General features: G+C 43.0%; 1 protein-coding gene across 2 annotated transcripts in view; it reads left to right on the top strand.

Moving 5' to 3' along the window:
• Nucleotides 1-4567: 4567 nt before the first annotated feature.
• Enthd1 (ENTH domain containing 1) overlaps nucleotides 4568-27672 on the top strand; it is a 90041-nt gene continuing 66936 nt past the window's right edge. The window contains exons 1-2 of one of the 2 annotated variants that reach the window (XM_027403772.2): nucleotides 4568-4696; nucleotides 5617-5859. In XM_027403772.2, coding sequence (XP_027259573.1) covers nucleotides 4606-4696; nucleotides 5617-5859 — 334 coding nt within the window. In that variant the 5' untranslated portion in view covers nucleotides 4568-4605. The other variant, XM_035440771.1, reaches the window with a different exon arrangement.

Raw genomic sequence — 27672 nt, 5'->3', positions numbered from 1 at the left:
TGTGATCCTCCTGTCTCAGCTTCCTGTGTGCTGGGGTTACAGATATACACAAGTATGCCTGGGAGAAGACAAATTTAAAAGTACTATTATATTATGTTTTGAGTACTTCATACATATGTACATTTTTTTTTATCTTATTCACCCTTTTCTCCTTCCCTTAACTCCTCCCAGATCTTCTCCAGTTACTCCCTTCCCAACTTCGGTTCCTGTTTTGTTTTGTTTTGTTTTTTTCTTTAATAGCCTGCTAATTCCAGTTTGTGCTAGGTGTTGGGTCCTACACTAGAATATCTATCTACAAGGGACCACATACCTTTAAAGAAAACTGACTCTCCTCCCAGAAGCCATTAGCTGTCCATATCTCCTCAGTTAGGGGTGAGGACTTAATGTTTCTTCCACCTCCATGCTGGAATGTTGACTGGCTTGATCTTGCACAGGTCTTAGTCAGGCAGTCACAGCTATTGTGAGTTCACGAGTTCACCTGTTGTGTTTGTTCAGAAGGTATTGTTTTGTTCTCCTGGTCCTCTCTTCCATGATGGCCCTTGGGAGGAGAGGGTGTGACACAAATGCCCCATTTATGGTTGAGCCCTCCAAAGCCACTCTTTGATCAGTTATGATTCTCTGAATGGAGAGGCTTCTCTGAAGAGGTCTGAGAACTGCACTAATCTATAGGTAAATAAATTTAGAAGGCATTTTGATACTTTTGTCAGTTGAGTAAAATAATAGTGGTAGCTTCTCCGTGGGGCCTGTGAACTCCCCAGCCAGGGATTCCTGGCCAGATCTGCAGATCATAACTTACATGTAACTCCCAATACTTGTTTTTCTGAATGCTGCTTTAAAAAAATCATCTTTGAAACATCTGGATGAGTATTGGGGCCTTGCTATCTGTCCTTGATGAGTTTTAATTACTCTTTTTCTTGTGGCCTCTGTGCTGTACTTTGAGTACATTGGTGCTGCTTACCTCCATTAAGTCTCTCTTTGGCTGTTTGAATCTAAGATGTTGAAGGTGTTTTTGTATTTTTAATCTCAATTTTGACCATAGTTCCATAGCTGGGATGCTTATATGATTCAATCTGATCTTCATTTATGCTCATTTTTGTTTTGTTTCATAACTCCATGTTCTTATTTATATATGAGTCTTGCATTCTTTTAAAAAAAGTGTGTGTGTGTGTGTGTGTGTGTGTGTGTGTGTGTGTGTGTGTGTGTGTGCGCACAAGTGTGCATGCATGTGTAGGGAGGTCAGGCTAACTTTTGGGATTCAGTTCCTTCTTTTCACTTTGTTTGAGACAGGGTGTCTATTGTTTTAGTCCCTCTGCCACTCTGTGCTAGCTGGACATGAGCTTCTAGTTGATTCTCCCGACTCTTCCCATCTCACTGTAGGAGTGCTGGAATTAAAGATGTGAGCCACCATATTTGCTTTTTATGTGGGTTCCAGGGGTCAAACTCAGGTGCCAGGCTTGGGCAAGAAACACTTTTACATACTGATCCATCTTCCCTGCCCTGTGTTAATTTCTCAATGCTTTATTTAAAAATCTTTAAGAAAAAATTTGAAATCCTATAGAATATTGATCCTGTAGAAGATCCTATAGACACATTTCATCTGGAGTAAAATTAGTCTTATTGACTGTCTAATGTGGTTTAGAGTGATGGCTTCAGGCTCACTGAGTGGGAGGTTCTTCCTAGAGCAATGCATGCTCACATTGCCTTCATATTAGCTGCTCCATTTCATCTACCCTGTTTCCTTCTGACCTCCAGTACAGACCTTATCAAAGTTGCCTGGAGTTTGAGCCCTGCAGTTAAAACTAAGGTGTTGCAGACCCAGGCTTGAGCCAGTAGGCAACTTACCTTATTTCCATGTATCCCAGAGAGCAGTGAGTGCTGTCATTGTCTTTTAGTAAACATGGTCTTCTCACATCTAAGGGAAATCAGGTCTAGATCTCTGACCCCTAAGTTGCTGAAATCCTAGCTGCCAGATCAAGAGCCCAGCAGTCCCAGGGCATCAGCTACACATGTGGCTTTCTCACTTTGTTTCTCTGTGGAGTTTTTTTTTCTTAATCTTTTTGTTTAAGACTGGCAGTGCCTGTTACTGTTGGCGTTTGGAGCAGAGCAGAGCAGAGCAGCACTTTGAAGCATAGCTTCACTGTGCCAACACCACGGATGGGGTTTGTGCATGACTTATTGTGCCAACACCACTGATGGGGTTTGTTTTTGCAGTACTTAGACGGAAGTCAGGACCCCAAAGATGCTAGGCAGGTGCTCCACTTGAGGTACCCTCCAAGCCCCTGGCTGAAGGGGATGTTGTTTTTAAATAGAAATAACCTGGTCATATACTAAAGTTTGGATGCTTCTCATTTTTTCCTGTCCCTGCCTACTTGAGGCCTGTTGGAAGGCAGATTGGAAGGAAGATGAGTAGGTAAATAATTTAAGCTACCATAAGCAACAAATGATCTGAACTAAGGCAGAGGAAGGATAAATTTAGTTAGTAGATTTGGTTGGTAGACTGCATGGGAGGTGAGGCATTATATGTTCATATTCCCTACTTAGAGTGGAAGTAAAATTCAGTACCAAAGGAATGCAGGAAGAATTGTGGATTTGGGTAGGATGGCGGCTAAGGAAGGAGACAGAAGTGTTAGCGTGTTTTCTAAGTGTTGTCATGGCTCTCTTCACACATCACAGACCTCAGTCCCAGGACCTCTTAGTCTCTCCTTCTCCAGCATTTGGGGAGCATCCTTGCCATGCTCACTCATCTCACACACTTCTCAAGTGTCCTGGGAACTTTGTGGATGTTGGAGTCTGATGGAGGAAAGGACACCGATCAAATGGGCAACTCCAAACAGTGGCAGAACTCTAAAGGACATGTGTAAGGTGCTCTTGGCATGGCTGGAAGGAGGGCCTGGCCAAGTCGGAGGCCCGGTGCTGTATCACCTCCTCACTAAGACTTGCCATGACTGCATCCTACATTCACATTCATGTCTAGCATCTCACCCTCCCATGCTTTCTTTAGAAAACTTTATTTGGCTTGAAATCACCCTGTCAATACTCCCTTGGTTTTTCACGCAGCGGAACCTGAGAGCACATGTGCACTTGTCTCTCTTTCTTGCTTGTGTCCTCGGTGCTTAGACTCTTCCTGAGCTGTTTGAGAGATGAGTAAATGACTGCAGAAGCAATGTGTTTGGACTCTGGTCTCTTGCATAGATGCCCTAGTGTCTTCTCCCTCCTCTTTACCTTGTGTTTGAGAAGGTGCCCCAAGGTGACCTCCTGCTTGATCCTCCTCCTGCCATAATGATCTTGCCCTCATGCTAGGTCTTCATTATCTTTGTGTTCATCATTATTTTTGTCACATGTTGTACTTTTTCTTTTAAAAATATTTATTATCTTTATGTGTGTGAGTGTTTTGCTTGCATGTATGTATGTATGTATGTATACCATGTGCAAGCCTGGTGTGCTCACAGAGGCCAGTGTGAAAGTGCTAGATCCCCTGGAACTAGAGTTAATCATGGTTTGAGCTGCCATGTGGATGCTGGGAACTGAACCCAGGTCCTCTGCCAAGAGCAGCCAGTGTTTCTAACCACTGAATAGTCTCCCCAGCCCTGTGCTGTGGGGTTGCATATTGTAGCCCCCACCCCACATAACAACACATGTGACTGCTTCAAACTGGATCGATCAGTCATTCTCATGGATTCTTTCAGTTCAGAGGAAGAAGAAGGAGCCCTCGGGTTGCAGAGCATGGTCTTGTTTCAGACATGAAGCTGTTGCTGCTTTTATGTTCTGGTTTTATGTTGTGTGCTCCTTCATGTCTTTAGAAACATAATGCTTAGAAGTGAATGGATGCTGCCTGGCTAGTGCTGTTGTTCATGTCCTCCTTGGAACAGACTTAGGGCTCTTCCCTGCTTCTCTCACTTCTCACTGGGGTGCTTTAGAGTGGTCAGGCTGGTACAGGGGGCAGGGAGCCTGGGGAAGGAGGCAGAGTTAAGTGAGATGCCCACTTCTGGGTGATTTCTTCCTTATTTTGGCCAAAATGCAGTGGCATGGCCTTCCTGAAGCTACTTCCGAAGCTCTGAGGAGGCAGCTTCCACCAGTGCAACTAGCTTTTTGCTTGCTATGCCTGCCTGCCACTTGGAGCCAGTTAGCTGCCCCCACATCCCACCAATCCTCACAAACTCCAAGTAGAATGTTCCAAATCTAGCCCATAATTTATAGTTTCTAATTGGGGGCATTGCAGGAGGCTATTTTAAGCCAAGCAACTTTCTCAGGCAGCTAAGTTGTAAATTGGCTCCCAGCATCTTCTAGCAATCTGCTTCATTTACACCATAGCAAGGAGAACATTTGAAACTTTTTGATGATGTTTCTTTCTTGATTCATTCACTCAGTAAATATTTATTGAATATATTTTATGTGCCATCAGTGTCTGCAAGGAGACTTCTCTCACAGGGTTTATATTCTAGGTAAGGAAACAAACAACAAGCATACACACCGGTGATAGTAGGTAGTGACAGATGCCACATAAGAAGCAAAGCAGGATGAGAAATGGAATGATGGGGCGGGGCTTCTTCAGAGGGCAGCAGGAGGAAAGCTGCTTTGAGAAGGTGGTATCTCAGGAAAGATCAGATGAGTCAGGGATCTAGCCAAGCAGAGTTCCTGGAAGAAGCAACAGCTGCACAGAGTTCTGTGTTGTTGGCAAGACGCTTGGGGCTGCCGGGTAAGGTACAGTGAAGGAGAAAGGAGAGGAGGCGAGCTCCTGAAGTTGAGAATGGAAGATGTGATTTCCTCATCTCCAAATCTAAACTGTGCCCCTGTTCCCAGGGAAAGGCAGTGTCTGACATCACCCCCAAGGGCTAAAGTCCCAGCCAGTGCCTTTCATTTGACACTGAGTGGGCCCAGCACAAAGTGGGCCTCTTCAGGTAGGGCCTGTGAGTATCTACCAGAAATTAAGGCTGTTTAGAACAGAGTTTGAAGCAGTTACAAAAGAAATTTAAAAGGAAGAAGTGGCGAAGAGATGAGAGCAGAGAAATTGCCTTTGTGCACATACTTGCTCATCTGTGTAGGTGCATGTGGGGGCCAGAGGTTGATGTCAGGGTGCCTTTCTCAGTTGCTTCTCCACCTTACTTTTTTGAGACAGCATCTCTCATGTAGCCTGGAGCTTGATAGTTTTGTTAGACTGGCTGATCAGTGAGTCTCTGCACCCTTCTTTCTAGGTCTCCCACACTGGGGTTACAGGCACACGCTGCCACCTCTAGACTTTATGTGTTTTCTAGGGATCTGAACTCAGAGTCTCATGCTCCCACAGCAAGCATTTTACCCTCTGAGTAAGTTCCCTAACTTCATGCTCAAATCTTTCTTGTGTGCCTGTGTTAGTGGATTTATTGCAGAATATGGATGGCTTTCCAAAGAAAAATCCAATAATGCATTTAAAATGAAAAGTGTAATGCCAGATAAGATGCAATTTCATCAAGTATTGATGATTTGCTTGCTTAGTGGACACAGAGAAGAATGTGTTCACCAACAGTCTTCTACTTGTCTTTTCACTTTGCTACATTTCAACGTTGCCTTAATTTTATCTAGAATAAAATTAATTAGAGTTTTAATCCATTTTAAAACAAATTCTTGGCTGTTTTTTAGGTCGCTATATCCGGGAGAAGTCTAAGCAAATCATCACTCTGCTGATGGATGAGCAGCTGCTTTTTAAAGAGAGGGAAGTGGCCAGTTGGACGCGACAGCGGACCTCCTACTCCATGACCTTTCCCACCAGATTACCTGCCTCGGGGAACTCAGCTGCACCATGTACTTCCGTCCTCATCCCTGAAAGCCTAAACTCCGAGAAGAAACATTCACTCCTGACAATTGCAAGTCTACGCAATAAAAGTATGTACTATAAGCAGTGGGCTAAAACATGATATGTGTCCAGTGAGAACAGCTAGAAACAAAACACCAGGCTAGTATCAAATTACCAACACCGCATCAGTAGGACTGTCCCACTATTAGACTTCATACCGCAGGGACCAAAGATGAAGGAGGATAGATATTCAGTAGGCAATTGTATGGGTGGTTTTAGAATGCACTGCTTCTGAATTCACATAAAATGTTTTTCAGCTAAAACTGTTAGCCTAGTGGTTATCCTATTTGGCATCTTTATTCAGTTTAATATTTTTTTTCTTAACTAGAATATGAAGGAAGTTTGCTTTTTGAGACTAGGGGCCTGGGTACATGGGCATGTTTCTTTAAATGTGTTTGAAGATTCTAACATAATTTAAATATTCTAGAATAATTCTTTGTAAGGCTTTCCTTTGCCTAAAACCTTAGTTCTGGATTACTGAGCTTTAAAAACAAGGGTGTGTCAGGGGAAATACAATATTATCAGGGAAACAGAATGGTCTTTCCTATTACTCTTGTTGAGTCATCCAAGAATGGCATCTTGCCGTAGCTTCTCCAGCACCCATGATGAGCTGTGCAAAAAGATGGGCAGTTAGGAGATGAAAAACATGGATGAAATATGACTTAGTTGCTTTTTGAGAGCAAATAAACTCAGGTCTGAAAGTGCTTCCAAGGGTTTTCAGAGATTGCCTCCTAGTCACGGCATCTATGTCTACGGCAATGGACTGAAAGCTTGTCCCCACCCCCATGTTGAAATGTAATTCCCAATGTGACGACAGCTGCAGGTGGGCCCTCTGAGAGATGAGTAGGTCACAGGGGTGGAAGCCCCAGACAGGATTTGAGCCCTGAAACCCTAGAGAGCTCTCTTATCTTCCTGATGCTATGGGAAGAGGTGGCTTCTCAGGACCTGACCTTGCAGACACCCTGATTGCAGATTTCCCATCTTCCAGGGCTGTTTGAAAATGATTTCTGTTTTCTGAGTCACCCATTCTGTGGTGGTGTTAGCAGCCCCAAACCACCAAGACATCTGTTAAGCAAGACCCCAAAGGACTACAGGAATTCAACATTCAACAACTAATTGTCAGTGACACACCAAAACTTGAAAATATCAGCAGTAATATTAATACAAACCAATCCTAAAATCATCCTTCCCTGTCTTTGATGATCCGTAGTACGTAAGGCTAAGATAAACTCCAGCCCAAACGCAAGCCAGAGCGTGCCAGGGGTAGCAAGGCAGCCAGGCCAGAGAGAGGGGCCAGAAAGAAGGGGCCAAGAATTTGTTTTAAAATGGATTAAAACTCTAATTAATTTTATTCTAGATAAAATTAAGGCAACGTTGAAATGTAGCAAAGTGAAAAGACAGTGTGCGTGTGCGTGGTCCCTTAAGTATCGTTTCCTCATCACCTTAGACCTCCCCTGACCACGCCCTCACGGGCGTGTCCTGGCACACCTATTGAGGCTACTAGGAGGCAGGGCTACAGTGTCTCTCTACATGTCTTTGTCAAGCATTCTTAAATATTCACTGAGTTTGTGCCTGTGTGCTGCTGGTGGAGAAAGGTATTAGAAGGAGTTCTGTAATTATAACAGCAAACACCAAATACTTCTAAGAAGTAGTGGAACATATTTTTCAGGGGACCCAGTAGTACGAATTCTAATTGGTCTTAAAAATAAAAACCTGGAGTCAGATATAGAGGTAAATGCAGAAAGATCAGAGAAGCAGAGCAGCCAGGCACTAGTTCTTACCTCTACTGAGTCCTCAGTCCAAAGGAGCGATCCTGTCCCTATGAATCGGTAGACTGAATGCCCTGAGCTCCTGTCTCCTCCCACCTTATATTCCTCTCTCCACCCAGCCATATCACTGCTGTTTCCACTGCCCTCCCTAGTGCTGGCATTAAAGGTGTGAGCCACCACCACCTGGCTCTGTTTCTTTTAGACTGGATCAATCTTGTATAGCCCAGGATGGTCTTGACTCAGTCAGAGATCTGTCTGCCTCTGCCTCCCGAGTGCTGGGATTAAAGGTGTGTGCCCACCATTGCCTGGCCTCTCTGGCTAACTAGTGGCTAGCTCCTCATTCTGATCTTCAGGCAAACTTTATTTGTTAAAGCACAAACAAAATATCACCACAGGAGCCATTTATTTTGGAAGAAATTCTCTGGAGTGGACACTAAGTGTACAATACCTGGCTGTTAGTCTTTAGAGTTTCTTCACCCCTTTCACTGTTTCCTGACAACTTTCTTGCTCGTCCGTGTGTGTGTGTGTGTGTGTGTGTGTGTGTGTTGTATATACATGTTCATGTAGGTGTGTGTGTGTGTGTGTTGTATATACATGTTCATGTAGGTGTGTGTGTGTGTGTGTGTGTGTGTGTGTGTGTGTGTGTGTGTGTGTGTGTGTGTGTGCGCGTGTGTTTGGGGTACCTGTGAATATGGATGCCAGGGGTGAAGGCCAGTATATTCCTCAATCAAGCTCCACCTTTTTTTGTTTTTGTTTTTGTTTTTTGAGACAGGGTAGCTCACTGACCCTGGAGCTTATTGATTCAAGTAGGATGGCTGGCCAGGGAGCCCCAGGGGTCAACTTGTCTCGCCCACACACACGGTACTGGGATTACAGATTGTGCTGTGGCACCTATCTTTTACATGGCTTCTGGGGCTCCGAACGCTCAGTAGCAAGGTGCTGACTACTGAGTCCAGCTTTAGGACCATTGGTATTTGGCCCTCTGTCCAGCTCTGTGAGGTGATTACTTCAAGTAATATGTACTATATAGGTCCTCGTGCTTGCATGGCAGACCCTTTCCCAGTGGAGCCATCTCCTAGGCCCTTTCTGCCACTTCTTGACTCACTTTCTTCTGGAACTTCTCACTTGAAATTTGAACAGCCAGAAGGAATTAGGAGCAACAGTGCTGTGGGAGACAAAGCTCCCTTCACCATGGAACTTGTGTGGCAGAGGCCAGCCTGGGACACACATGCACATGTCAGATGGAAACCCATCCTTTACCAAAAGGGAAAGCAGTAAGGGACAGAGTGACAGTGATGACTTTGTTTGGGGACAGATATAGCATGGGGCAGCATTTGGGAGGAGAGGAATTTAAATAGAGACCTAGCTGCAGTGCTGAAGCAGGTGGCCTGGTAAAGGAGCAGCTATGAACCAGACACAGCTTCGGTGACAGCATGCTAACAAAGTGAATCCCTAAGTCACTTCGAAAGTAATTCACCTCTGAGCCATGTGTTTGAGGCACACAAGAAATTCCAGTTCATTACTTCACAGTCCTAGAGTAAGTTGTTTTTAAATCCAAGTGGCATCTCCCAGTGTTATGACACACCTCAGTCATCAGGAAGAGCTCTGAATGAGTTGATTTTGTTGTTGTTGTTATGAACCCAAGGCACAGTGGCCCACAGCTGAGACCCCAGTGCTCAGGAGCCCAGTCAGGAGAACTGAGAGTTTGAGGCTAGCCTGTGCCACACAGCTGGACCTGACCTCAAAGGAAAAAAATCTTGGAGCTTTGTTACAATGTATTTAGTAGCACACATATATCAAGAATGGCCTGCCATCTTCCAGACACTGCACTAGGCATGGTAGGCAAATCCCATGTTTCTGCTATCGTGGAAGTGACATCACAAGATGAACTGTGCTCTCAAGTCAGCTTCACTACAACGGATTCCAGGAGTGAGGCTGTGGGAAGTACTGCTTGAAGTGCATGTTTAGATGCTGAAGCTGATGAAGTCCTGTTAATAGAGATGCCATTAGACTATTTTTGTTTCTGTATGAGATACATAGATGTCTGCACTAGATACATAGATGTATGCATTTATGTTTAGAAAGGAGCATCTGGGTTGAGTAAGTTAAGCTGTAGTATTATTTCCACGAAGGTGTTGGATCTCAAGCTGTACTTGAAGAAATAAAGCAGACATTTTGGAATAAGAATAAGGAAAAGAAAATTAATTGGGCAGGGGCCTCCTTAGTGGGACAAGGGAAGTAGCAAATGAAAGCAGGCAGATGGAGAGATGCATGTAAAGTGGGTAGTCCCAAGTCTCAAGCAATAGAGGCAGCCACGGAAATCCTAGGGTCTTAAATGTAGCAGGGGTTCCTCTCCTTCTGTATAATATAGAATAGGTGTTTGGGGGCTGATGTGGCTTTCTGTGATGTCTGCAGCTTCAGGTTCTTTCTGTCTCATTGCTATACCAAACTCATGATGCATAGCTGCCGGAATGCCAGCCATCACATCTTCTTTCTAGCTAGTAAGAAGAAAGATGTGTTGAAGATATGAATGCTTCATCCTGCTAAGTCACAGTTAACATTTTGGCTTACATGTTGCTTGTCACTGGGCCACATGGACTCTCCTAGTTGCAAGGGAGGTTGGATAGCTGTGTGTCAACTGTGTTTGTTTGGAAAGAATAAGTTTGGGAGAATAAGTAGAGGAGACAGTAAAGTAATCTCACCCAGAGTAGGGATGAATACAAGCAGAAGGTGGATTGAACCTGTAAGACCTGCTGTGTACTAAATGGAATAGAAATTGGATTTGAATATGCAGAGAAATGTGGGAAGATACTTGAAGGGTTTCCGAGCAATTAACAAAACGTATAATAATGGTATTTGGAAATTTCAGTTTGCTAGAACTTGCACCTAGGAAGCAGTTCAGGCCTTAAACAGGAGGGATGTTTAGCTTAGTCACAGAACTTTGCTTTCCTATTACAGAAAACAGCTGTTTGGGGAAGATAATTCTTACTGCTTTGTGTGGAAATGAAGGAGGTGTAGGTTGTAGGGAGACTGTGAGGAACAATTGTTTCAGTCTGGTCACAGGACCTGCTCTGGGTGGGAGAGATGAGGGGACAGTCATGTTTGAAGGCAGCACCCATAAAGAGAGGCAGCAGGTTAAGTGGATGTCATACTGGAAGAGAAAGAGAGAAACTGAAAATGACTTCCACATCTGGGTTAGAGGAAAGAGAGGCAGGCGATGGTATCGTGCAGGTAAATTTCCATCCATGGGAGTTTAGAGAGGCCACTGTCTTATTTAGTTACAGCAAGATGTGAAATTGAGAGCATCACTAGAAAGCCTAGAGCTGAAACAGCTGCTCTGACTGCTTCGAGGTAAATTAGCAAGGGAAAAGAGCACTCTGAAGAAGCCGTTACACATCACCACTTCTTGTTTTTTATTCCTACACTTGGATGTTTCCCCTTAGTTTTAATTCTCGTCAATTGCTCGGGTGGTTTTTGTTTGGAAGATTTTGATTTTGAAGGAAGCGGTGTACTGAAGGCTAATTGCTGTGTGATGGCAAACAGCAGGCTGCAGAGAGTGTCTCCAACCCAGCGTTGGCTCTATGGGTTGCTCAGGGTCCTCTCTCCAGAAGCATTGCTTACCCACACTGACACCTTGGCACTCTCTGGAAGGTGTCACCTTTGTAGTACAGTTTCCTCTGTACTCAAAGGGCAGTGGGAAAAGCATTGTATGTCTTGAAAGCATTCCTGTGCAAATGGTACATGATGGCTGTAGAATCAGTTACACTGCTGTCATCATCCTGCCTTTATAGTCACAGCCGGAGCCATGGATGCCACTGTCTGTACTGACAACCTTGATGGAGAGTCAGACTTGCTCACCTCTGCTCACTTACAACAGATGAGGGGGCTCATGACACACACTGGGTGCCACTGGAACATGTAAAGCTGATGAGGCCTGCTGTTCATCTTTGCCATTTTAAAAGTAAACATAAACCCTATAATCTATATCCCGGCCTTCCCAAACCAACAGATTTTACTAAGAATATTGGCTTCTAGTCTGCCTTTCTTTGGTCTTTATTTTGGGAAAGCTCCTTTGTTCCCATATAAGGATACAGGCACATTGTAAAGATCTGGTCACTCCTAAGTAACCATCCTAAGTAGTCATCAGCACGTGATGAACATAATTCTAGACATACATACACACAGAGGTATGTCTACCAAGAGCTATGGACAGCTTGAGAGGAGTGCTTTTTTTTCTTCCTTTGTGGAGGAGAGGAGCAGGGTCTCTCACTGTGTAGTGCAAGCTTACCTTGAACTCAGTCCTCCTGTCTCAGCTTTCCAAGCTCTGAAACAACAAGTGTGCACCAACCCAATGTATTATATGCAAATTTATGATAAAAGTTTTTCAAATGCCTGCTTCTAGCAATAACTCCAGGGGCCCCTTCTGTTGCGTGATCACCAGTGGTCATAAAAGATGTGTGAGAATTCACTGTCCCCACAGAACTGTGAGGATCCCCAAGGACTTCTTCTTCCAAATGCTAATAATAAAGGAAGAAAAGAATGTGTGAGCTGACATCAGCAGGAGCTGGTACCAGTGACGCTTTAGGATTGACTCACTGATTGGTGTCATTGGTTAAACAAAGAGTTCTCTGGGCCTTGAGCATGGAATGTGAGCAGCATGGATTGCAGGCTCCCAGCAGGAGCTAGCAGTTCTCTGCAGAGGGAAGCCACCTCAGGTCACCAGTGAGTCCCTGGGGTTTTCACCATGTGAAGTCAAGCAGTGAGCTCATAGGCCAGCATCTCAACACAGTAAGTGAGGATCACTTCAGTCCCCTAAGATTGGTCAGATACTGAACATTGTACAGACCAGTATTTACACATGTATGTAAATAAAGAGTAGACTCAAAATAAAAAAAATAAAGGGTAGAATCACACACAACCAGTTTTAAAGAAATTATAAGGACTAAATGGATGAATTTTTGGAAAGAACTTGGAAAAATTAAAAAAGAAAACTACTTTAGCAAATTAGAATATATGTCCAAAAAGAAGAATAATTGTTTTAGAAGCAAGGTTGGAAAAAAGAGAATGATGAATAAATGTATACAGAATTAATTATTCTCAGTATAAAATAGGATTGCTTAGATTTTTGGTTAAAAGCGACAGCCAGGTCCCAGCACTTGGGAGGCTGAGGCAGGAAGACTGCCAAAAGTTTGAGATCAGCCTGGGTTAGGATGGGAACCTGTCTCAAAAAAAAAAAAAAAAAAAAAAAAAAAAAAAAAAAAACTGAAATAGTGGGTGGCTATGACACATAAGTTGAAGGTAGATGACTCTGAAGGTCTTTGCATTGCTTTGCATTGTTCTGAGTGTTGAGAATATCTGAGTCCAAACCTTCACAAGTGAGTGTGTATGATAAGCTTTCCAGGACAAGCTCCAAACAGAAATAGAATGCACAAACTCCCACAAGGAAAAAATGTAATAAGAAAAAGTTAAAATCTTTACAAATGGAAGAAGTATACATTAAATCACATAGAAATTTAAAAAATAAACTTACATGATTAAGGCCGGATATCAGCAGATGGGACTCCTATTAGAAGTCAGAGACTATCAGATGAAGGCAAAGAAATCCAGACATATGCTGTGGGTCTAAGTTCACATTGAGGGTGAAAGCAGATGGATAGAATAAGATATCGTTAACTAGCTAAAATAATAATTGTAATGATGGCTCAATGAGAAAAAGTGCCTGTCACTAAGCCTGGCAACCAGAACCTACAATGTAGAAGGAGAGAACCAGTTCCTGAAAGTTGTCTCTGATCTCCACATTCCTGCAGTGCCCCTCCCCCAAAATAATAAATACATGTAAAACAATTCAAACCAATAGTTATAGTAAGATCTGATCAAAAAGAATCAGAAAGGCAATGAAAAAATGTTCAGTTTCCCAGGAAGATAAAAAAAACTTTTAAACCTGAATATTCCCAGTGGAGTAACTTCAAAGGATGGGAAGCTAACTTTGGTGGGACTGCAGGAGACTGAACTTACTATCATGGTAGACAATTTCCAGACATACCTTTCAATTATCTATATGTGGAATGCACCAGGTATTTCAAGAAAACTGTATCATGCAAACTAGTTTTTTCTGACCAAAATGAGATTAAATTTGAATACAAGAAAAAAATAGATGTGAAAATTCCCATACATTTGCTGTAAAAGTATTTCTTTTAAGATTGAGCAGAAAAGAGAAACTCCCGCTAACTTGGCTTTGTGTTGGGGGTCCAGCCATCACAATAAACAACAGAAGTTAAAGCAAGTGCTGGAGATGGTGAAGTGCTTGCCACAAGCCTGTAATCCTAGCACTGAGGAGTCAGAGACAGGAGAGGAGGCCTCTTGTGGCTCCAAGGCAGCCTGTGTAACTGAATCAGCGAGAGACCCTGTCTCCAAAAGGTGGAAAGTGATTGAGGAAGACATTAGGTATAGACCTCTGGTCACCACTTATGTGCATGCATACATGTGCTGCACGCACATCCATAGGTGAGTGACACACACAAACACACATGTATACACATTCAAGAAGTTAAATATATAAAAGAAACAAACCGTTCCATGTAGAAAACTAGATAAGGTCTACAGAAGACACACAAAAATAAGAGCTTTGATAAGATCGGTGTTGTAACATCAAAGTATACACTATATCAAGCAAAAAATAGTAAAAACAAAACATATGTAGTATATTCTACCAGCCAGTCATGAATGATGAACATTGTTTTTAAAGAATTTTTATGTGTGTCTGTGTACCACATTTGTCCAATTTTCACAGAGGCCAGAAGAGGGCATCAGATTCCCTGGAACTGTTGTTACAGATGGTTGTAAGCTGCCATGTGAATGCTGGGAATTGAACCCCAATCTTTTGTTAGAGCCATTAGTACTCTTAAACACTCTTAAACATCTTTCCAGACCCAGTATGTATGGGCATCCAGGTGCCACGGTGTACACATGGAGGTTATACAGAGGATAACTTTTGGGGATCAGTTTTTTTCCTTTCACCATGTGGGTTTCAGGAATTAAACTCAGGTTGTCAATCTTGGTAGCAGGTGTTATTACAGATGGCCCAATGCACATATTTTTAAAAGATACCATTTATAAATTAAAAATCATGATTACTTAGGAACAAATCATAGAATGTATGAGATCAGTACATTATGGGTTATAATGCATAATTGAAATACATTAAAGAAGATCTGTGTAAATGGGAAAATATGCCATGCTTATTGGAATAATGCAAGTATGTCAGTTGTCTCCAAATTGAAGAGTTGGTGAGGGTTTTTCTGTCTTGGTACCACTGTTGTTTTGATCAGGATGATTCTTTTATGACTGTTATACATTGTAGGTATTCGCCTTGCCACCCACCCCCGGATGATATTGGTACATTCTTTACTATTGTGAGAATCAAAAACATCTGCAGACATGGCCAGATGTCCCCTGTGGGCCAAAATTGCCTCCAGTTGAGAACTACCGATTCAGTGCAATTACAATCAAAATTTCCAGAAGGATTTTTAAAACTGAATGTGATGGGCTGATAATAAAATGTATTTGGAAAAATAAAAAAGTCAAGAATAATACATGCGCGCACGCGCGCGCGCACACACACACACACACACAACACACACACACACACACACACACACACACAGAATAGCCCAGACACACACTGTGGTCCATGGTAGTTCACATCGCATCTATAATTTCAATGTTTAGGAGACTGAGGCATGAAGATAGTGAGACACTGTCTCAAAAAAGAAAAACTGAACATTCCCAAAGAAAAATAAAGTGAAGGATTTCCTTCCTAAATAAGGCTAGAAACATGGTAACCTCAGCATGCTATCGAGGCAGGCAGGTGTGTGTACAAATGGAATAGAACACTGTGCCCAGAACACAGCTGCACAACTGTGCAATCCTAATAAATGGACAGTGATGTAATCTCAAATTTATGGAGGAAGGATGAATTGCTCAATAAATAATAGACCCCATACACACTAAAGAAAATGATATTAGATTTCTGTCTCAAATCTTGTATGCACACAATAATTGTAGATAAATGGGACTTAAAAATACAAAAGCAAAATTTTAAAATGTTTAGAAGAAAAATTGGGAAAATGTATTTTCTGTAATATTAGGATAGAGAAATATGCTTGTAGACATAACAAAGAAAGTAGGAATAGGTTCTTACTTCCCCAACATGAGTCCCTGGGGTTGAACTCAGGTACTCTGGCTTGGTGGCATGTGCCTCAATCCACTGAGCTATCCAGATAGCCAGGAACTGTTTTTTTGGTTTTTTTTGTTTTTTGTTTTTTTTTTTTCTTCTGTGGTTCTGGGGGTTGGAATCCAGGCCCTGCCTATGCTACACAGGCACTCACTTCTCAACTGTACCTTCAGCCCTGGAAACAGTGCAGATTGTAAATAAAACAACAAATGAGTTCATGAGTGTGCTAGGTGATAGGCAGTATTCTGTTATTAGCCCAGTGTCCTGTGTTCCTGTCTAATCTGCTCCCCACCAGGGTAGAACCTGTGGGTAATTACCTGTAATTGCTGCATTATTTGGTGGAAGGTTATTTAGGTGGGCTTAATCTAATCACAGGACTCTGGGAAGCATAGCACTTTCTCCAGCTGATACCAGAGGACGAAGTGAGAGGTTCCAAGTCAGAGGACATAGCTCACTGCTACTGACCTCAAGATGAGAAGTGAGGAATATAAGTGGTTTCTAGAAGCTGTGAGTGGGCCCTACTTACCAGCTTTCAAGGAAATGGGGCCCTCAGCCTTGAGGAGCTTAATTCCACCAAAACCTGAATAACCTTGGAAATAATTCTTCCTCAGTCTTCAGACAGGAATTCTGCTGGGCTAACACCTTGATTTTGGCCTCAGACTCAGTGTGAGGAAGTATCTCTTGCTTTCCTCCTGCTACTTTTTGTGTTTAAGTCTGATTTGTGTTGGTTTTGCATTGTAGTAAAGGCAGCATCTTATTTCACTCTTCTGCCTGCAAATGTCTGGTTTTCCCAGCCCCTCTTACTGAAGCTCCCATCTGTCCTCTCCCCGCCGTGTGTTCTTGGCACGTTGATGCTCAGCTGACCGTAAGTGTGTGGATTCATTTCTGAGCAGTCTGTTCTGATCCGTGGATCTATATGTCTGGTTTGTTCCAGCACCAATTGTTCTGACCGGTTTTTGTGGATTTTTCTGTATTGTGGATTTTGAGTTCAAAACCCACCGTACAGAAAGTAGAAAAAGGCTCAGAAGTCTATGGGAAATTTCCTAATACATACAACTGAAAAGGGATTCGAGTCCAGAGTCCATAAAGAATTTCTACTAATCAGTGTAAAGGGTGAGAGATGGGCAGAAAACTAGGCACAGAAGAATTTTCTAGAGAAGTAGAGGAAATGTGTAAGGCCAAGAAGCACTATTCATAATGTCAGCCTTGCATCCTTATGATAGCAACAACAGCTTTCTTCCCCAGACCCTGTATGGGGAGAGGCAATGTTGGGATCTTGTCAGCATGTTCCTGTCTGGAACCTGGAAACTGAACGTACAATCAGAGTGCAACTAGCTGGAGATGTGTGAAGACTCCTTCTCCACAGTAGGAGTAGGAGCAGCCAGTTTCACACTGAGTCTGGCAGATTATCTAAAGTGCAAGGCTATCTTCCCTGCCCTGTGGACCCAGGACACAAATCCCAGGCGGATTTTGCGAGAGGAAATTTTGTGAGAGGATGTAATTTACTACAACTTCAGAGCCAATGGAGCCATTCCTCTTCATTACTCCAGTTGGGCACTTCATCCACTTTCTTCTACATCCCTTCTTCTTATTTCCTGTTGTGTGGTGAATGTATTTGTTTACTTGCCTGGTTATTTACTTACAATCATTAAGAATGGCCAACCTTTTGACATTTTAATATGCTATTGTCATCTACAAATGCTTTGGGCCACATTCATAGCTCTTCTGGGATACACATGGCCCATGGGCTACAGGTCAGACATGGTTATTAAAGGCAGTGATGTTAACAATGTGACCTGGATTTGGTATGATCTGGGATATATTAAGACCTTCCCTTGCAAATTCGCCTTCCTGGAGTGAAGATAATGTGGACTCTTGTGGAGTTGGTGCATGGAAGGATGAGCTAACACAGCCACAGCACAATGAACTTGGGCTGTGGTCTTTTTCACTCTTCCCAGCACATGTTAGACCAGCTTGTTTTCTCCACCAAGCTAGAGTTTGGGGTATTTCTTACTGTATTTCTTTCTTTACAGAAAGAAGGAAGGAAAGCTGAGCTGAAGCCATGTACATCTTCTGTAGAACATCCAGACTCTGCTTTATTTCGTGGTCTCTTGTAAAGGGTTTTGCCCATTCTGTCTGCTTGGGATTTGTGTCCTGGGTCCACAGGGCAGGGAAGATAGCCTTGCACTTTAGATAATCTGCCAGACTCAGTGTGAAACTGGCTGCTCCTACTCCTACTGTGGAGAAGGAGTCTTCACACATCTCCAGCTAGTTGCACTCTGATTGTCCGTTCAGTTTCCAGGTTCCAGACAAGATCCCAACATTGCCTCTCCCCATACAGGGTCTGGGGAAGAAAGGCATTCTGGGCCTTGTTTGTTTTCTTGACCATCAACCATTTTGTTTTCTTTCTTAAGAAAGAAACACAAGTTAGTTACTTTTAGTTATGTCTGCTTCCATATAAGGCCTTTGTTACTTTTTGTTTGTTTGTTTTTGTTTTTATATCCCAATCATAATTCCCTCTCCCTCACCCTTCCCAGCCCCCCCCCATTCATTTCTCCACTCTTTCTCTTCACATACAAGCCGGCTTCACATGGATATTAGCCATGGCATATCAAATTGCAGTGAGACTAGGCACCCCCTCTTCTCTTAAGGCTGGATGAGGCAATCCGGTAGGAGGCATGGGTCCCAAAAGCTGGTAACACAGTCAGAGACAGCCCCTGATCCCACTGTTAGGAGTTTCACATGAAGACCAAGTTACACAATTGTAACATATATGCAGGATTCTAGGTCAATCTCATGCAGGCTCCCTGGTTGTCAGTTCAGTCTCTATGAGCCCCTGTGAGTCCGGGATAGTTGGTTCTGTGGGGTTTTTTTGTGGTGCCCTTGATACCACTGGGTCCTACAATTCTTCCTTCCCCTCTTCCACAGGATTCCCCAAGGTCTGCCTAACGTGGGGCTGTGGGTCTCTGCCTCTGTCCCCATCAGTTGCTGGGTGAAGCCTCTCTAATGACAATTAGGCTAGGTATCAATGGTTTTTTGTTGTTACTTTTAAAAGTTAGTTTTGTCTTAAAAATATCTCATTAAGTGTTGTGTGTTGAGTTATGGAAATGTTGTGTGTGTGTGTGTGTGTGTGTGTGTGTGTGTGTGTGTGTGTGTGTGTGCATGTCTGTATGTGTGTGGTGATGTGTGTGTATTCATGTCTCTCTCTCTCTCTCTGTGTGTGTGTGTGTTGTGTGTGTGTGTGTGTGTGTGTGTGGTGGCTGTGTGTGTTCCCACAAACTGAGGATTGAGCTTCTGCCATGTCAAACAAGCATCTGACCTCTCAGCTACTTTCCTGGCTTGGGTACTGGGAATCCCCCCCCCCCCCCGCAGTTTCACTCAGCTGTCTCAGCCACTAAACTCAGAAACCTCCTTTTGTGTGACTGATTATTTCTCTGTCCCTGGAGCTGAGCATTTAACTGTTTGTAAATTCTCCCATTATTCTTGAGACCTCTTGGTTGCTGTGACTCGGGTCACGTGTGTTTATGGACAAAAGGCTGACGTGACATTGCCTTAACACCCTCTCTAAAGATCTCCACTGATAATAGTGGGCCCTTCCTTCTTATCAACCCACTTCATTTAGTTTTTCAAAAAAAAACCTTTAAAAATGTCTGTGCTTTCTTGATTTTTTTACTCTTCTCACCCTTAAAATTTACGTTTCCTCAGCACACCCCAAAACTCATCTTTCAAGGAAAAGATAAAATATTTGTGTACCCTGTCTCTGTAACAAGAGGTAGTCAGAAGCAACAGAGGTATCTCTGGAGTGGGGCTTCTAGAACTTTTCCTTTGCTTCAAAGTTGGTGGCTGAGGTCCCCACCCCTGTCCTTCTCTGGGAACTCCTTTTAGCAGGAGAGAGCCTCTTTGCCTAGAGTCATGGTCCCTCCTGAGGGTGTGTGTACCCACTGATTGGCTGTGGTTTAGCTCTCTTGCTTCATGGAAGTAGCTGTGAGGAGAGTCTAGCTCGGCAGCTTCTAGAAGGATCTGCCAAGTCCTCTCTTGCTCTAGTCCAGTCCTGCCTCCCTCACTCCTCACAAACCTTGTTCCTAAAAGCTCCTCCTGGTGAACCCCCACATAGACATGTGTCTTAGAGGGTGTTTTAGGGAACTCAACAGTAGCTTTCTCTCCAGATGGAAAATGAAAGACAGTAATAACAGGTAAATGTGAAAGAGAAAAGAGAGAAAACAAATGCCAAGAAGTGCTGATGGCTGCTGAGTTTGGGTGGTGAACACATTGAGTGCCTTGTGTTATTCTTGAACCTTTTCTGTGAGTTTAAAATTATGATGAAAATGGAAGTTTTAAAAAGTAGAACAGAGATCAGTTGCTTAAAATTATTCCAGTGTGATAATGCTCCAAGAGGGTGAAATTGAGCAGAGGGTGGTGGCTCATCCTTGCATGTAAGAGGCTGAGGCAGAAGATTTGCTGTGAGTTTGAAGCGAGCCTGGACCACCCAGTGAGAGGAACTGGAGCTAAGATCTCAAAAGTGCTTGAGTCTGCAAAATTACAAAGAAACTCCATCACCATGAGGTTGCCTTTCTATCTCCCTGGCTCCTCAGCAGTTCACTGAATTCTTTGCTTCTTTGTTTTCTTTCTCTCTTTCTTTTTTGTGTATGTTCATGTGTGTGCATGTATGCATGAAGGTGTACATGTGTAGAGGTCAGAGGCCAATTCTGAGTGTCTTTCTCAATTGTCCTCTACCTGATTTTTGAGATTGGGTATCTCACTGAGCCTAGACATTACTGATTCAGTTAGGCTGGGTGACCAGTGCACTCCAGGGTTCCTCCCATCTCTCTCCCTAAGTGCACACCACTTCTATGTGGGCTTTCCATGTGGGCCCTGGTGGTCCCAGCTCAGGTCCTCATATGTCCACGGCAAGCACTTTACTAACTGAACCATTTCTTCAGCACCTGGGTGTTTTCTAAGATAGAACATATTATCTTTTATGAAAACCTTTGTAAAAGCTGAGTCTCACTGTGTTGCCCAGGATGACCTCCAGAGCTGGGCCTTGGCACTGGTGTTCCAGCCTCCTTAGTCTACAGTGTATGCCATCATCCTAGTTCTGAAGACTAATTCAGAGAGACTGATGAAAGTTTACTCAAATCACAACTGAGAGGACCCTGCTGATCTATGATGGCAGTGTTTGTTACCGTAAGGGAACAGTTTGGATTTGTTGGTTTACAGGGCCTCTCAGGTCCAGAGTTACAGTTGCACTGATAATGTCTTGTAGTCTCTCAGTTCCGTATCTAGTCTAAGAGCTGTCACGGGGCCCACCCGTTCTGCTTTGAGGTATTTATTATCTGAGTGCTGCAGGCTCAACAGGATCTCCAGCCTCTCCAGATTGTCTCTACAAAGTTCTGCAGCCTCAGCATCTTCCAGTGACTTTCTGGTATCACTTCCTATGGCATTTTTGTGGTCTTAATTACTGGCTTGTGATGACAGCAGAGGGACTTCATTTCTGATGAGAAACTAAATGTGAGCACACACCTCCTTCTTGACTTAATGGACATCCAGAAGTAGATGTTGTATAGTCACCTAATCTAAGGGAGTGCACCTCACTTCCAGTGTGTGCTGTGTAATTCAAAGAAGGACGGTCGTGAATGTGCATGGGCTTTCTGTGGCCTGGCAGCTTTTCTTCCTTCTAAAGAGAGCTTCATAGTATTTTAGCCATTGTGTTGCCTGATTTAAGCTGCTGACTTGACATGACCTAGGATCTCCTAGGAAGAGAGAGTCTTGGTGATCAGGTTAGCCTATGGGCCTGTCTGAGAAGGACTGTTTGCTTGTTAATTGAAGCAGGGAGACCCACCCTTGTGTGGGCAATGCCAAGGCCTAGGCTGGGTTCTGAGCTGTATAAAAGTGAAAAAAGCTTGCTGTGTACAAGAAACAAGCAAGCAAGCGGTGCAAGTGCTTTCATTTCTCCACTCTCGGCTGTGGCTGTGATGTGACTAGCTGCTTGACTTCCTGCCTTTACTTCCCCTTAATGATGGGCTGTGAGCTGGAATTGTAAGCCAGATAACCCTTTCTTTTTTTTTTTCTTTCTTTCTTTCTTTCTTTCTTTCTTTCTTTCTTTCTTTTTTTTTTTTGTCAATGTTACAGCAACAGAAGTAAAACGAGAGGGGGTGATTCTGGGCCAGAAGGCATCTCAAAAACATGCATGAGGCTTTCCCTTCGTGAGTCGTTCTGAGCTTGACTTATCTCACAGTTTCCTCAGAAGGGACCTTCCGAAATGCTTATTAATCTACCCCTGTGCTGCTGAAAGCCTGAACCCATGTCATTTCAGAGATAATTTTGTTGCTGAATACTGAAGGAGAAATCATTATAGTTTCTGATTAAACCTAAGGAAAGCAGCTAGATGATGGGAGCTCTGAGTCTCCACTGTTTGCCAGGATTAATTAGAAAATCTCCAAGTCAAAAAAAAATAAGTCCATTTTAATTACTCATTTTCATGTAAGGTTACAACAAAATGAAACGCTACAAGTGTAAGTGAAAAGTCCTCGTTATTTCTTCAGGATCTGGCACCTACTGTCCTTGTGCCTTCTGCCCAAGAGGTTCCTTCTGCCAGAAATGATTTCTGTCTTCTCTGTTTACTGGGATGTGTACCACTCCTCAGAGCCCCTTCCAATTTTACCTTTACCTAAGGCTCTTCTGTAGTTGGTTAGGAAGGTCAGTTCTTCCCCCATAAGCCTGTGTGCAGGGCTTAACTTCCTGTCAGGCCATGGACTTCTTGAAGTCAGAGCCTGTCTCATGCAGACCTTTTGCTTCTAAAGCCTTTTTCTTGTATGATCCCAGACATATACTTCTCACAAATGCTCAAATGTGGAATTTTATAAAAGTAAATAACTATGAAGTCTGGCATGTTATAAATATACACATAAAAGAAGAAAAGAAAAACAAGCCTGGCATAATGGCATATACCTTTTGAGGTTTGAAAGAAAATGGCCCCAACAGGGAGTGGCATTATTAGGAGGTGTGGCTTTGTTGGAGTGGATATGGCCTTGTTGGAGGAAATGTGGGGGTGGGCTTTGAGGCCTCCTATGCTCAAGCTTTGCCCAGTGTGGAACACAGACTCCTGATGTCTGTGGATCAAGATGTAGAACTCTCAGCTTCTTCTCCAGCACCATGTCTGCCTGCATGCCTCCATGTCCTGCCATGATGACAATGGACTAAACCTCTGAGACCATAAGCCAGCCCCAATTGAATGTTTTCCTTCATAAGAGTTGCTGTGGCCATGGTGTGTCTTCACAGCGATAGACACCCTAACTAAGACACCTGTAATCCCAGCTACCAAGGAGGCTGAGACAAGGGCTTCATGAGTTTAAGGCCAGCCTGAACGACATAGTGAAACTGTCTCAAAATAAAATACAAAGACCTCTTGCCTAGCATGAATAATACCCAGTTCAATGTCCAGTACCAGAGGGGGGGGGTGCGAGCGAGCACTGGGCATGCCTTTACTCCCAGCATTCGGGAGGCAGAGGCAGGTGGATCTCTGTGAGTTTGAGGCCAGCCTGGTGTACAGAGTGAGTTACAGGACAGCCAGGGCTGTTACACAGAGAAACCCTGTCTTGAAAAACCAGAGGGGAGAGACAGAGACAGAGAGACAGAGAGAGAGAGAGAGAGAGAGAGAGAGAGAGAGAGAGAGAGAGAGAGGTTATACCACATGCATGTTGTCACTGTTTACTTATTTTTAATTTCATGTATGTGTCTATGTGTGTCTCTGGGTAGGTTTGTGCACTTGAGTGCTCATGGCGACCAGAAGAGAGCTTTAGTTTCTGGAACTGGAGTTACAGGCTGATGTGAGCCACCCGATGTGGGTGCTGGCCACCAAATTAAGGTCTTCTTCAATAGCAGAGCATGCACTTACCCCACTGAGTGCTCTCTCCACTCCCTCTCACATCTTAAGGAGAGTGAGTACTGTAGGACTGAGACCTGCAGTCGGCCGTTCACTTTAAACACAGGGTCTTTAACTATGGAAAGTTTGTGTCATTCCTATCTCAGTGATGTCAGATTTGATCTCACATCCTTCACTGAATCTTAGCTTTTTTTTGAGGGGGCTGGTTTTTTGAGACAGGGTTTCTCTGTATAGCCTTGGCTGTCCTGGAACTCCATCTGCAGACCAGGCTGGACTCAAATTCACAGAGATCCACCTGCCTCTGCCTCCTGAGTGCTGGGATTAAAGGTGAGTCCCGATACTGCCTAGAGAGTCTTATCTTTATATGTAGTATTTTCATGCTTGAAAGCCCTTTTAAAGAGAAAGGGAGAAGAGGAGGGGGAGGAGAACAGAGGGAGCAGGAAGACTGAGACAGGAGAGGAATAGAGGAGGGCAAGAAAAGAGATATCTTAATAGAGGGAGCCAGTATAGGTTTAACAGGAAATCTGGCACTAGGGAAATGTTCAGATATCCACAAAGATGACCCTAACTAAGAATCTAAGCAATAGTGGAGAGACTGCCTTTGATGCCCTTCCCCTATGATGAGATTGATGACTACCTTATATGCCAATCTAGAGCCTCCATCCAGTAGCTGATTGAAGCAGAAGCAGGCACCCACAGCTAAACACTGAGCCATACTCCTGGAATCCAGTTGTAGAGAGGAAGTAGGGATGAGCAAAGGAGTCAAGACCATGCTGGAGAAACCTACACAAACAGCTGACCTGACCTAGTGAGAACACACGGACCCTAGTCTTAAAGCTGGGGAACCAGCATTGGACTGAACCAAACTCTCTGAATGTGGGTGCCAATTAGGTGGCCTGGGCAGTCTATGGGACCTCTGACAGTAGAACCAGTAATTATCCCTAGTGCACAAATGGACTTCGGAGCCCATTCCCTATGGAGGGATACTATTTCATCCCAGATACATGGAGGAATATCCAAATGATGTGACAGACTTTGATGATTCCCCCATGGAAGGCCTCACTGTCCTTGGGTAGTGGGTGCAGGGTGAGTTGGAGGGGTTGACAGGGGGCATTGGAGAATGGGAGGGAGAGGGAACAGGGGGATTGACATATAAAATGATTGTTTCTAAATGAAAAAATCAAATACATGCATAAATTGTATTTTTGAGGCAGAATCTCACTGTAGAGCCCAGGCTGGATATCCAGGCTGACTTCAAACTTAGCTGTTCTTCTGTCTCTAGCCAAATGCAGGTTTACAGACATGCTGCCATCATGCCAGGCTAGATTGCCTTCTAGTACACAATCTATCAAAACTACTGAATTCATAGTACATCCTTATAAGTACATATCACACTTAAAAAATCCAGCTTAATTGGGAACACATGCTTTTATGAGCTAAGAGGGACCATTCATCCACATATGAATACCACTCATCCCTCGCTGTAAGCATGAGACCGTATCCATTTTATTTCATGATTTTTATAGATATAAGTGCTATAAAAACTTGTTCACATAAATAATAGCCAGTACTAGAAGGTACTTTATTGTAGTACTGTCAATCAGTCTTATGAATTCCTTCCAGGTAATGTGCCAGCAATTATCTAGTGACTTATGATAGAAATATTTCCTATCTCTTGTCAACTTGATAACGTCTTTCTATGAAAGCAAAGAGTTGGGAACACATTGTTTGGGGAAATATTTTCTAAATAGTCATTAGGAGTAATTCACTTTTTCAATTTCTGGGGATAATACAAAAACACTACAAAATTTATCAACTATTAATTAAACTTGTTCTCTAACCTAACATAATAAAAAATTGCAGGGAAATGAAAATACTAACTGCCTTATAACTGTCGGTGTAATGTATTTTTTCAGAAACTGATTTTATAGTTTATACTAAATGTTTTCATTTCTTCAAAACAGCAACTTTGGCTTATGCAATTTTTAGAAAATATCTACCATATAATCTACTTGGCAAATACAACCTCATTGTCAAAACAGTAAATTGGACTGGATTTCAGGTGGCCTTTTTCTCCATGAAATGTCTTATTTATTATAATAAGTATTGGCATTTTCTCCTATTTCCTTTGTGGTAGTTTAAATAGGAATGGTCCCCATAGACTCATGTGTTTGAATGCTTGGCCCATAGGGAATGGCGCTATTAGGAGTTGTTAGAGTAAGTGTGACCTTGGTGGAGGAAGTGTGTCACTGTGGAGGTGGGCTTTGAGGTCCTATACGCTCAAGTGACACCCAGTGTGGTACATAGTCTCCTGCTGCCTGTGGATCAAGATGTAGAACTCTCAACTCCTTCTCCAGCACCATGTCTGCCTGCATGACTCCATGATGAAAATGGCTAAACCTTTGAACTGTAAGCCAACCCCCAATTAAACGTTTTTCCTTTATAAGAGTTGCTGTGGTCATGGTGTCTCTTCACAGCAATAGAAACCCTAACAAGACAACCTTAAAAATCTCAGCATCCTTTACAATTATTATATTTTTATTTACTTATGTTTTACATGTAAGTGCATGTGTGCCCATGCATGCCATAGCATGTTAGGAGAGGTCAGAGAACAACTCGTGGTGCCTTTACCCACTAAGCCATCTTGCCTGCCTTTTTTGTGGGGGGTGTCTCATGGAACCCAGTCTGGCCTTAGAATCTATATGTAGCAGACAATTGCCCTGAACTCAGGGTCCTCCTACCTCTGCCTCATCAATGCTAGGATTTCAGGCTGTCATGAGACTCCTAAACTCTTTGCTAAGGTGGCTATCTCAGGCTTGGAGCCATGTGAACTGTTGCACTGATAACATAAGGATGCCTCCCCTGCCACACACACACACACAGCCAGGCTTTCATTACTCTGCTCTCAGGGAAATCTTCCTTAGGAGTGATGCGTTCTTTGACTGTGGTTGGGGTTGGAAAGCACATGGATGTTAAATGAAGTTGGTCACCTGTCCTGCTGCTCCATGCTATGATATAGTTTTTCTGAATATCAGGTGTCCTGGTATGGACCAGTGTAAGTACCCCATATTGCCATTACTTTGCCTTCAAAAGACTATGTATGGAACAAGATACTGGGTCTTCCCTGTTTTGAATAAAGGAGGTTTCCTTGAGGTGGCTTGCTTGTTTTGCTGATTCTACTATTGATGTCTTATGTTTGGGGAAGAAGACCCATTCACAAAGTGGATGAAAGATATGTCTTTGCTTTGTGAAGTAGTGGGAGTTATAAATGGCCAAGAGGAAAGAGCTGGCTAAGCCCTCTCAGGCAGATAAGCTTTTGGCAGAAAGATCTGCAAATGTTGCAGAGCTGGAAACTGATTCCTTTAAAAAGGTCAGTGTGCTCTTAGCCCACAAGTATGCAGACACCAATATGAAGACAGCTGTCTTAAACCTCTTATTGTCTACCATAACATGCCAGGACACAGTAGCACTGATACTTTCAGGCATCTCTTTTCTTAGTGCTCATGTATGCTGGGTAAATGCTATACAACCAAGCTGTATCCTGGCCTAACGGTTCACCTTTAGATCTGGTACTAATAGGCAGTAACTAACCCAGGAGGGCTAAAGATATTAAAACTGAAAAATAATGTTAAATGTAATAAACATAAACAGACATACCAATTTATCTTCATTAGTGTATTTTTTCTTTTCTTTTATGCTTAAAATTTTTGTTTTACATTAAAGGTTTATTTGCCTTCTCAAATAATCTATACTTTTCTGGTCTGTTTCTCCCATACAGAACACATGAGATTCACTTCGAAGGATTAAGATTCCATAAGTATTCTAATAATTATAGTCATCATTCTTGCAGTGCTAAAATTCCCTTTGAATAGTGTTTACCTTTTTGAGATTTTAGTTTGTTATATGACACCATATGTTACACTATAGCTATCACTACATTTTACATTATTTTTAAAAT

Source organism: Cricetulus griseus, chromosome 2 (assembly GCF_003668045.3).
Source record: "Cricetulus griseus strain 17A/GY chromosome 2, alternate assembly CriGri-PICRH-1.0, whole genome shotgun sequence".
In the NCBI taxonomy this organism is placed as follows: Eukaryota; Metazoa; Chordata; class Mammalia; order Rodentia; family Cricetidae; genus Cricetulus; species Cricetulus griseus.
The sequence above is the reverse complement of the archived record's forward strand: the minus strand, read 5'-3'. Positions and strand labels throughout refer to the sequence as shown.